Here is a 12,444-nt window from a genome sequence, read left to right as displayed (position 1 = left end):
CCCCCCAAACAATAAAAAATAAAAAATAAATAACCCCCCCCCCCCCCCCCCCCAAACAATAAAAAATAAAAAACATAGAAATAATCAAATTAGATTTTTTTTCTTTTTTCTTTTTTTCTTTTTTGTAAAAATTAAGACATGATTATTCAACTACGTATGAGATTTTCTTGTTGACATCCTTAAAGTGTCAAGATAATTTAATTCATAACTTTCGTTTTTTATTATTTTAGTATAGTGCATTTTCTTAGCTTATTAAAAAAAGTATGCATGGCAATAGCAGCTTCTGATAATATAACGACGATATCATTTAAAAAATTATTTTTGACACTCTTTTTTTGGGAACAAGAATGAGAACATTTAAAAGAAGGTGTCAACCGTCAGGTTTTAAATACATTTATAGAGGTGTCATTGAGATAAACGAAAAAAATAAAAACAAAAAAGAACGTAATTCAGTATGTACTGATTAATTAAGATTAACTATTCTTCTTAAACAGGTCAATTACATGAACATTTATTTTTACTATTTTATCTTTTGTCTGTACCAATACGTATCAACAAGAACCAGGGAAGATTGAACCAATAATAGTTTTATAGATATTGAGCGTTGAGGTCCAAATAATTTACTCATAATATTTTAAAAAACATGGCACATGCATTGCATGCCTAACCTGATAATTGGGTTAGTTAACCATTAATTCCAACCATCACTTTGCTCTCATCTGGAGGTTGATGACCCCACCAACCAACAAAAGTAAGTATGTGTGTGAGAGAGAGAGAGGGAGGATGTGTTTGGCATGCATTATAGGAATAGATTCTAGATCTAAAGAGCATTATGAATCGAGAATGCATACGTAGTAACACATCGTTAAATTCCCAGAATAGAGCAACTTTTGACTACATTGCTAGAATGAGAATGCATCCTTAAACATGAATCTAAAACAACAATAATATGAACAGCATTGTTATTCCCCATCAAGAATCATCATTCCCCTTCCATCACATGGGGAATCAAAATAAAGAAGAAACAGTGATCATCCTTTGATTTGCACTGTTTTATCCCACAATCTTTTCATGAAGATGGTTTAATTTAGGAAAGAATGGCAGTTACCCTATTAAAAATGTTACAAAACAAAGAAAGACAACTAACAACTCAAAAATCAGAATTTTGCACAATGACCAGGAAGACCAGTTTCATGATCCACAGCAACAATCTCTGTCATGTTATTGCATCCAATCACATCCTGCCCTAACTTTGCACCAGCTGCCTTCAGCCCCTTTAGGGAGACTGCTTGGTTGAAGAGATTCAGTGATGGCAACTTTGATGCAGGAGGCAACTTCCCCCCTGGCAGTAACCCCCTGAAGTCCTCCTTCAACAATGGCACTTCAAAATCTGTCTTATCATGCCTAACAACATTGTCCTTAGCACTAACATGTGCCCCTGGTTCCATATGGTTGGTTGAAAAACTTGCCTGATTGGGGAAGTTCGGATAGAGACTAACATATCCTCTTAGGTACATCATATCAATCAGGAACTTCTTCCATGAAGCTTGCCACCCGTTAGTTCTAGATTTTGGAATTTGAACTGGGTTTTTCTTAGCATCTTCTGTGAACCTCATGTTCATGTAAACATAGAATTCTCTCCAGTGTTTGGGGAAGAAAACTGCACCCCAACTGCAAGGTAACTGATGGAGATAAGGTGTGTTTGGATGGATGTGCTTGAAAAACTCAGTTGCATTCCACTTGGGTCTCTCTTTGACCACTTCAACCAATCTTGGGGTGTAGAGAGAGATGGAAGAGAGTTCAGGGAGGGAGACTTGTGGATCATAGTGATAAGCCAAGAGGGCATATTTGATCCACAGATAATAGTATGGAGAGACCTCAATGTCATCTTCAAGTAGGAGACCAAAGTCATCATTGGATGATGGATACCAGCTCTCACTGACAGCTCTGATAAGCCCTCCTTGAATGATTCTTCTTCTGAGGGTTTTGGGACCATGGGGCCACTGGAATGAGTTCACAAGCCTTATAGTCTCTTCATCCACCTTACTGTCCATGTTAAAGCTGATAGATATCTCATCCCCAATGTAGTAGGCATCACTCAGAGATTTGAGAAGCCTCCTAAGAGAAGAAGCACGGTTTTGGGTTACGATGTTTACCGAGATCCTCATCTGGTTCCAATCTGCATTTAGTTACAAGATGAGGTTAGATCATTATGTACTGAGATCAGAGGTACAAAATATATCCAAATTTAATGTTTGAAAAGTAATAAGTCAACTTGAGTATAGGTCTAATTGACAGAAAATGGAGCTAAAGCAAAGAGGACCAAGTAATTTAGAAACAATCATGATAAATATTCTAGATCTTTAAGTATGTTCTTTGTAGATACCAAATTAACCTGAAAGTTATTAGTCTTATATTGAACATGGCAATCGTTGCCAACTCCGAAGGTTACTTGTTAGAACTGGAGATAAATGAACATTAAATAAAGAAGAATAGAAGAAAATAGAGACTGAGGATTCAAATTTTGCCTCAAGTACCATAACCTCAGTGGCCCAGCTTGAGTCCATCAACATTAGAATGCAGTTAAACTGTGCGAGCCACAATTTTGATATAATTGAATAGCTAATGCTTGTCAATTACTTGAACAAACATATCACATGGTCCAGAACCAAAAGAACACATCCTAAACCAAGCTTCAATACGAACTCAAGTTCTCAGCAAATTGAAGTCAAGTTTTGATTTTCAACCTCAATTAGTATAATAGAAGGCGTTCTTCCCTGTTTCTATTTTTGAAAAAAAAGAAAAGAGCTTCTTACTTGGTAATGCTGTTGATTGTAGATCAGCCATCCAGAGAACCCTTGACACAGAAGATCTTGGTAGAAGTATCAGCGTGGAACCGTTTGAACTAGTCTCTGAGACCATTTTCAGAGCTTTCTTCACATTTGTATCAATATCAGACACAGTGATCAGCACACTGGGGTTGTGAATTTTAATCAGCCCTTTCATGCTTGAGTACACTGCTTGTAGGACAGGAACTTCTGAATCTGATGAACCTGAAATAGCCCCTATTCCCAAATCGAAAATCTTAAATCTTCTCTCCCTGCAAACTGATTTTGGCCAGTTCAGAGCAGATGCAGCTTCTTCACATGGACAGTAGCTGCCACCAGAGACGGCAATATAAGCCTTCTTTCCAACCGTGGACCTGAATTTTTCGAGGAGGGGTGAAAGTGCTTTCACTTCTTCAAGTGAATGGGCATAGAAGAGGGCATCTATTTTTTGAGGATACATTGCAGCCCATTGAGTCACATAACCTGTAGTGAGGGCTCGCCACCATTGATCATCTCGGACTTGAACAATATCTTTGAATATGACTGTGCTCTCAGACACATAAGCAAGCCTGTGTTCACTGTCACCCCAGGTATCACTATCTTTTGGGTCAACGGGAAGCACAAAAGATCCGGCGTTTCTGTACTTTTGGAGCTGATAGCTGCATAGTGAATAAATGAAGAAAAATCAGAAACTAGAAATAAGATGAGGTACAAGTTGCCATAATTTAGAACACACACTCAAGGACAATCTAATGTAGGTATAATAGTATTGGTGCTTCTTATATTGGAACTCCCACTTGAGAGATTGGCTCAACCAAAATGTAGGTTGATTGGCTATCCTGCCCACAATTATCTCTTACAATTTTTTCTTGGAAAACAGAAGGAATCACAATGGCCCAAAAATTAGTAACTCCACGACGTCTGCTACCACCATGAATCCCACTGTGATATAATCTTCAATAAACAGACTAACACAAAACAAACAGATATTGCATGGCCTACACTGGAGAGGGGGGGGGGGGGAAGAAGGTATTGCCTAGTAGAAGCTCAAAGAGAATTGTTTGTTGGTGAAAGTCCGATACACAGTGTAAAAGCAAAACTATAGGTGAATAAAGTATATCACCATATCAAGAAAACAACCACTCTGTGTATTCTAAAACTGAAAAGTTGCCCACCATTATATAAAAGAACAGTGGATTAAAAAAAGATTCTATCATATTTATATAGAAAGTTTATATTATAAAAAATAAAGATTCAGAGTAGCAATAGCATATGGCTTCTTTGTGTGATACCATGCATAAATAGATTAACAATGTTTAAGACCTCAATCATTGTCAAGAATGTTTACAAGGAAAGATCGATGTCAAGACTCAAGAAAATGTTCAACTTGATCTGGACCCGGATAAAATTAGAAAAGTAAGTCCTTTTTTATTAAAACTCAAATGGAAAATTGAACTGATCATTTCAGGATGGTCACTCTCAAAATATTTGTATATTTTTTTCTGACAAATAAAGACTTGAAAAAGGTATCTCTGTAATGGGAGAAAATGTTTTGCTAATACGACATTTAAGGGGCATATTTACTGGGAAAATACCCCCCTATATCTTTGTAAATTGCGCATTTTGTTAAACTTGGCAAACCCAAAAACATGTCAAAATTTCATAGCCTAATTCAATAGACTACAGCCAATATATTTGTGTTCATCCACATATGTCCATGCACACCTATAGTACTCAGACCATTAACAGTCTCATCGAAATTCCTGAAAATACATTTTGACTCAAAATTAAGCAATGAAACAAGTTGCCAATTCCAAATTATGCGTACCTTAGGTGCAGATCTTCACCGGTCATGAAGGTGAAGGGCGTTTCAATGAAAAGTGTCTTAACCAACTCCGCTGGTAAAAACCATGAGCTAGACAGAAAATCCACCTGCACAATTCTCTCAACTGTGATATCATAAGCAGGGTCAGGCAAATATAGTCCCGCTTCCTTTGATCGGAACTTTCTATAGCTTGGAAATGTATAATCCTTCTGTCTGAAAGGCAGAATCCTCCCTATACTGCCCAACACTGAGTTTTTATATTTCTCTGTCCCTGCCACATGGGATAGTATCTGTAGCATCTTCTTACCAGGTATCATGTCATCATCAAGGATGTATACAAGATCAGCTTCTGCTTGCAGTGCCATTTGGAATCTTCCATAATACTTAAAATCATAGCTTGAACCGATGAAGCTTATCCGTGAATCATTATAACTATCCACTATCCTCTTCAGCGAGAGCTCATTCGGGCTTCCAAATGACAGAACCCAGACATTGTGGAACGGAAGGGTCTGTTGACGTAGGGAATCAAGCTGCGAGCAGAGTGTTTTCCTCTTAAAATGGTTCAAAATCACAGTGATTCTTGGAATATTTGGTCCTCGTAAATCCCACTTTGAGCTCATAGCGATCAGCTCTGAAAGGGACTCAGTCCCAAATGACTTACGTTGGAACTCCAACAGCTCATCATAGAGCTCCCTCTTTAGCTTTATCATCTGGGCGTCGTTTGATTTCTTCTGCAAGAAATCAATCTTTTCATGCTCACATACCTCAGACTGTGTGATTGGAGGAAGTTCAGCTGCAATAAGGGAAGAAGCTTTTTGGTAGTGTCCAACAATGTGAGATGGGATGATGAACTGTTTCCATTGTTTGGCCATCTGGGTAGCCCATGAAAAATCTGGTTTGGACCGTAAATCTACAGCTGGGCTCATGTAGTACAGAAGAAAGGTGGCATAGATAGCAAATGCAAACTGAAGACAGGTGAGGGCAGCTACAAGGCGGGTAGAGACACTTCTATTAACTTTCGTTTTGGGTTTTCCTCTTACATAATCATTGATCATCACTTCCAAGTAATCCCCACTTCTCATACTGGATGTCCGAGCTACATCCATCTGAAGAGTTTGTAAACAGAGTAAGCTGATCTACAAAGTAATGCAGAGTGTACAGATTACAGTAACAAATAATCTCAACGTTGAGCCAAAACTTCAAGAAACAAACTGAGAGTCTGAGACATGAGAAAATCAACAAATAATTCAAACTCAATGGTCACTGCAGTTCTCTCCCCAGTCCAATAACAAATAGGAGTACCAATCTGTTCAGATAGGAGGGACAAAAGCAGAGGATTATGAAGTGAACAGCAGCTTTAATATTACACTCAATTTCTTTCAGAACCCAAACTTTATAGCAACAAGAAGACTTGCTACATGGAAGACAGAGCTACAAATTTTGTTTTTGGATCAGAACAGGTTCCAACACTAGCAGAAGCTGCAGAAATCAATGTGACCAAACCAAAGATAAGGGTAGAGAGGTGAGGTTAAGAAGAAGGGTAATAGACCCAATTGGAGGATTTTAGGGAAGATGATAAACCGTTGAAATTTGAAGAGCAACGGATCCTGTGCCAAAGGTTTTTATATATGCAGAGTGTAGGGGACCGACCCCATCTTGAAAATGCATCAAAGTTCACATGGACTAAACACTATAATATAAATTTATAACGCAATACCTTTAATATTCCTCATACATTTCCCCCCACCACCACTATTTGAAAGCCCATTTTGATGGCGGAAAAGAGGGCAAGCACTACGTTTTTGGCACAGCTCTAGTTTCTCCTTTTGGTTTCCCTTTAACACCCATCCCCTTAATAAAATAAAATAAAAACCTGAATCTTACAAATGTACTAAAGAAACGCAAATCATATTGTTGAATTATAAGATTTGCAGAAAATTCGCAGAAGTTTAAGGATGGACATGGACTTGCAAACTTAGCCATGTTATTGCTTTCCCTGATAAAAAGAAGAAAAGTAAAACCATCTTTAACTATTTATATAACATTAGTGAGTTGTAACTTTAAATCCATTATTCTAAATTGCAGTAACTCAAAAGAAACTGAAACCCATTTCCCTAAAACCCAGAAATTCGTTAAACAAATCCTAAGAAGAGTAGTTTGTGTTTTGCAATCAAAAGGATAATATACAGAAAGTTTAAACTGTACCTTGAGAAGAAAGAAAAACCAGAGGTGACCAGAACGATCCCTGTTTCCAACTAAAGCAAGCTAAAACCTCAAACCCACCGCCATTACTGGACCTAATGAGGCAGCGTCCAGTTTCAGAGAAGGGAAATGCATGAATAGAAGAGGTGGAGTCATTGGAATGCTTTAAGTAAAGAAATGATACGGTTGACTTAGCGTGTATGAAAAATATATGGAAATCTCAGTCATATATGTTGTAGTGCCCTTTTGCCGAACTTTGGCAAGCCGAATGAAAGATACCCATGGCGGACGTAATTTGCTTGCCATATGGATAGGGATGCATACAAATGGGTTCGGTTGCTTATGAGACAAAGAAGCAAAACACTTGTTCTTACTTTTCATTAGTCAAAGAAATTCCCCTCAGAGTTGCAGAAACCAAGGCGAAATCGGATTTTAATTATCTTTTAGAGGGAATTTTCAGAATTCCACTTCAATTTAAGAAAGAAATAGTTTGAAGAAAAGAATATCGATTGCCATATGAAGAAGATGAGTGCAAGAAAAACCACGACGAGTCAGTTCAACTTCCATTTCAAAATGGCGCTTGTTTGCCAGAAAAAAACCGCGAAACTGACGCTACTGGTTCCAAACTTCCAACCAAGGTTTTTAAATTACGGATCGGTCTCAAGCGATACTGATATGAATTGGAACGGTATCGGTTGAGTTCTTTATCCCCGACTATATTTATATCTTACCAATGGATTGGTATGGATTGAATTAGTTTTGATAACGATCTGATCTAATCCGATTTTTAAAATTATAGTCCTAACTTTTCAATATTTAAGATAAATAAATAAATAAATAATCTTTTGGGTCTTGTGTGGGGGGATTCTTGGCTCAAAGCTCATGATCTACTCGTGGACAAGTTTTTCACTTTGATCACATTCATTTGGATAAAATTAAAAGGACATGGCAAGTGTGATTAATATGCATTATGAAATAGATTTTGGATCGTTAATGCTATCTGAAATGATGAAATAGAGATAAATTATATTTTTTATAATGTATTCTAGACCTATAATTTATTCTGAAAATATATGCCAAACGTAGCTTATTTAACTGTCCATATATATATGATGCCATGCTATAAACTAGTGTTGGGCTGAAGAAAATTTTATTTTGTCTCAACTTGTTTTTAAGCTCTCAAATTACACCCATTCCAATCATATTGAAAATTTGCAAGTGCAGGACACATGTTTAGATGATATATGAAATCACCCTTGAACGTATATAAGAATGCGAATCAATTGTCATAAAATCTACAAAAAGCTATAAAAGATGCACACAATAGTATAAGTGCACTTGCATTTTGTAAATAAGTAGCGGAGTATGATAAACATTGATTAACTCATTGGAAAGGGATCCCTACTTGGTTGCATGCACCTACGTCCAGAATTAGAGATAGCAAAAAATTACCCTGCCCCCTAGTGATTGGAGTGTTTCTTTTTGTTAATCTCCATATTAACAGTGTCCATTTTATCGAGCAGCAATCCCCAATCCCTTACTTTATAGGGAGAACTTTTTTTATTCGGAAGTGCAATTCTTGCATCAATGCATGGACCAACAAGAACAAACGTAAAAACATCATCAAGGCAAACATTATTCCCTTTCATAAGGTGTGTGGTTGGCTTACCATGTGATCCTCTCAAATTCGTGATTTTGTAATTCTTGTGTAATTCTCTTTGTGCACACGACATTTATTCATTTTCAAAATCCAATGATTATGAAAAAAGAAAAAAATTAGAATTCAAATCCATTATAAACCCTCAAATGCCTTAAACTTCTACAATTGTTGAATTTAAAAAATGTATAATCAAATGTCTCTGGACGCAACCCTCCCCCCACATAAAACATTTTCTGTAACTTACTATAAGGTTCCATTAGCTCATCTAAAAAGACTTTGAAAGATTATTAATTCCCTTCATAAACAACATTATACACAAAATAACTTTAATTTCGAAAATGTCAATAAGAAAAAGTCAACATTCTCCTGTGGCGGCGACCGGAGGCTGCCCTATTTCAATCCAATTGGTGGGATTACACCCCGAGTCTTTTGTTGTAAGGTGCCCTCGAGTCAGCGAGCACTAAGATCCTTTTATTATTGTCAAATGGCAATGTGTGGTATGGTATCTACCAAAATTTTGACCACATGGTAGTGCTTGCCAGTTGCCACCACATAAGCCAGAACCATCTTTTTTTAATTTTTTTTTTATTTTAAAGTTCCTTTTCTCCTTTTAAGATTTGTACCATTTAGAAGATCCCAAAACCCAAATGCAGTGGGTTTTTAATGTTTTGTTAGGCATCTCTATGCATAAGACATTTTCTACTATGAGTTTTTTTAATCATTTAATCAAGTTAAAAAAAAAAAAAAAAGATGGCAAAGCAAAATTGTGTACAATCATTGAACCTTTCCCCATTTTATTAATGTTTCTTACTTCTTAGTATTTTGTGAATTAAAAAAATATATTATTGTGAGACAGGGGAGTGTGGCCTGTGGAGTGGTACCTAAATTATATACCTACCTAATACATATTATTTACTGAAAACATTGGACGAGGTTTAGACTTTAGGGTACCTAATTTATTTGGTTATAGGAATTGAGACCTTTTTTGAGTCCTACACCACACATAAAGTGAGAAAGGGATTTCCATGTGAAGTTTATTAATTGTATTGCCTTCCAAAGTCAAAGCCAAAGAAATTCAATTCATGTTCACCTTGTAACTTCTTTTCTATCTTTTATTTTTTTAATAAATAAATTCACGTCTTGTTTCCTCATATAAAAATTACATGTAGTTGATTTCAGACATTTTCATTGGATTAAGGTCCTCCTTGGTATCATTTTTTATTTTTATTTTGATGTATTTAACAAAAATCATTAATGAAAACTATTTTTTATCAAAACATAAAAATAGTTTGGTAACTACTTGACAAAAATGATTTTTTGTGAGAAATAGTTTAGTATCTCTATGTGCAAAATAGTTTTTTAAATAAATTGATGAAAAGACTCCCTTCACGCATCTTTCTTATAACTCTCTTTCTCAACTTTGGACTGAAGAAGAGGGGGCAAGGGGCTTAGATTTCTAATTACAAAGCAAATGATTATTTTACCCTTTCATATTGAGCCTTTAAGCACATGTTCATTAAAGTCAAGCGCAAAAATAACTAAAAATCATTTTTTGCTAAAACACATAAATTATTATTGATCTCTTTTTGGTTTTTGTGTTTTACCAAAGTTTTTTAAATAGAAACATGCTCCATAAATGATACCAAATGCAACAATAACCATTTTTGTTCATAAAAATAAAAAAGAAAAATGATACCAAAGAGGACATAAGTTTTCTATCACCAAAGTAAATGATTAGTAATGATGATGTGAAGTTATGTATGGTTTTCAAGTTCATCCCACACCCCCACAAAAAGGTCTAATGGAATGGATGAAGAGATATTCTATGCATCTCTTCATTATGGGTGGAGAGAAACTAAGGGTTCGTTTGATTTTGTTTCTCCTTTTTCTGTGTCTATAAACAACATAAACAGTTTTTACCGTTTTTGTGCTAAGAAACGATTTTTTGAATTGCAAAGAGGTGTTTGATTTTTCTATTTCCCGAAACGTTTTCAACCGTTTAATCAAGTTCAAGACATGAGTGAATGCATGATATTGGAGTTGTAGATATGCTTCATGGATATGAGTTTCATAAAGATGAATGCAATCTGAAATTGTGAGCTTCACACAACCAAGTTGGAATCGCCGCATTTAGATAACGAGAAGTTTCAACAATGGGTTGAGATTTGGGTAGGTCGAGTGAAGTATTGGGTTTTTTATAATTTTTTTCGCTCCCACTTGTTTCTAAAAATAGAAAAACAAGTTAAATTTGTTTATCCATTCTTGTTTCTAGACACATAATATAGGCATAAATTTCAATTTCTTTTCCCAAAAGCAAGTGAAACGAAATAGAAAAATCAAACAGTTTTTTTGGGTGTTTTTCTGTTTCTGGGCACAAAAAAATGAAAAAACAATTTATAGAAACAAAATCAAACGGGCCCTAAGTCTTCTATCAATTCGATCTAGAAGGCATTAAAAAAAAAATCCTAAACATTTTAAATCATCACATTTATTTATTGAGAAAAAAGAACACAACCTGATAATGTGGTTCCTGTGCTAGATACAGGAACACATGAAAGTATTAACCTCTCCTTCCCCATCAAATGAAAAGTAGCATTAATGTTATTGTCCTAGAATGCACTCTCATGAAAGTATTAACCTCTCCTTCCCTATCAAATGAAAAGTCGCATTAATGTTATTGTCCTAGAATGCACTCTCATTGACCTCAGTGCTAGTGCAGACACTACATCACCATGTAAGTTATCTTGCCCTTATTTATTTTTAAGTAAAGCAATTTAGTTAAGAATGTTGAGTAAGAGACAATCAACTAGTTTGGGACCATAAGAAATAGCTATTGTTGAGTCTACAAAATTTTCTTTTACCGATGGTAAAAAAAAGAATCTCTTAATCCACGAGTTCTATTAATTGAATGTAACTCCTGAAATAGTGTCAAGGACTTATGGGCATTCAGATTTTTTAGTATTTGACTACAGTGATCGGTTAACTTCATTTAAAAATAAAAATATTATTTTTATTATACGATAAAGATATGGTCAAGAACTAGTTTTTCATGTAATATATATATATATATAAAAGGTATTGATAACATTAATGCATTAATGAAGGGTCACGTGCACATCGATCTTACAAATACACCTGGAAGAAGATTTGATGCTTGGACTGGGTCTCTGCTTCGTTTTTAGAAAATTCTCTTTATATATATATATATATATATATATGGGCCTACAAAACCAGTCTTTGAGCCCAGACTCAACTTGCGGCTCCGAGCCAGCGTTTTATGGCAACCTGTCACCGTAGATGGGCTAGATGGGCTGGGATGGATTTGGGGGAACTGGGCCACTTTAAAAAAATAAATAAATAAAAAAAACCCTTCGGCTGCATTTGGTTGTAAGGAAAATGGGGAAGGAAAGGGAAGTGAAGCGATTTTTTTTTCCTTTTTGAGTCGTTTGGTTGCAACATAAATGAAGTGAAATTAATTTACCATAGTTGTTTGGTTGGATTTAAAATTGATGTAAAATAGATGTAAAATAGATGTAAAATTTTGAAAAACTAATAATTCAACCAAACTCCTCAAAAGAGATTAGGGGGGGTGGGGGAGAGTATTTTTCAATCCAGAACCCACCCAGCTCTTCAAAATTTATATTGGTTATGTGAACCAAGGCATTCAAGGTTTGTATAAAATCAAACCAAATGTCATCAGATGCTATGTTCTATCACTAACCAAAATAAACCATTTCATTCTATATATCAAATGAATGCAACATAAATAAATATTTAAAATAATATAAAAGATGATCACAAAGAAAACAATAATAGATCACAGGTGAGAACGACTAAAAGACCCATTCCAAAAGTCTTTTGCTCAAAACAAACCCAATTGAGTTGCGTGAGAGAGAGAGAGAGAGAGAGAGAGAGAGAGAGAGAGAGAG

The 12,444-nt window shown here is 35.5% G+C and overlaps 1 protein-coding gene across 1 annotated transcript; it reads right to left on the bottom strand.

Moving 5' to 3' along the window:
• Positions 1-846: 846 nt before the first annotated feature.
• On the bottom strand, positions 847-6,318 carry LOC122086323. The gene is made up of 3 exons (XM_042655085.1): positions 4,657-6,318; positions 2,817-3,487; positions 847-2,179 (listed from the first exon to the last, which is right to left on the bottom strand). Exons 1-3 carry the CDS (start codon positions 5,757-5,759, stop codon positions 1,158-1,160), a joined length of 2,796 nt encoding a protein of 931 aa, XP_042511019.1. The 5' UTR covers positions 5,760-6,318; the 3' UTR covers positions 847-1,157.
• Positions 6,319-12,444: the final 6,126 nt, after the last annotated feature.

The sequence above is a fragment of the Macadamia integrifolia genome, chromosome 8, assembly GCF_013358625.1.
Source record: "Macadamia integrifolia cultivar HAES 741 chromosome 8, SCU_Mint_v3, whole genome shotgun sequence".
In the NCBI taxonomy this organism is placed as follows: Eukaryota; Viridiplantae; Streptophyta; class Magnoliopsida; order Proteales; family Proteaceae; genus Macadamia; species Macadamia integrifolia.
The sequence above is the reverse complement of the archived record's forward strand: the minus strand, read 5'-3'. Positions and strand labels throughout refer to the sequence as shown.

What these genes read in the sequence shown, in the direction of transcription:
- LOC122086323 (XM_042655085.1), bottom strand. Translation starts at nt 5,759, where the DNA reads ATGGATGTAGCTCGGACATCCAGTATGAGAAGTGGGGATTACTTGGAA. An exon ending in GGTGAAGATCTGCACCTAAG is followed by an intron (nt 3,488 to 4,656) that starts GTACGCATAATT and finishes TTCACTATGCAG; the next exon opens with CTATCAGCTCCAAAAGTACA. An exon ending in ACAATCAACAGCATTACCAA is followed by an intron (nt 2,180 to 2,816) that starts GTAAGAAGCTCT and finishes AACTAAATGCAG; the next exon opens with ATTGGAACCAGATGAGGATC.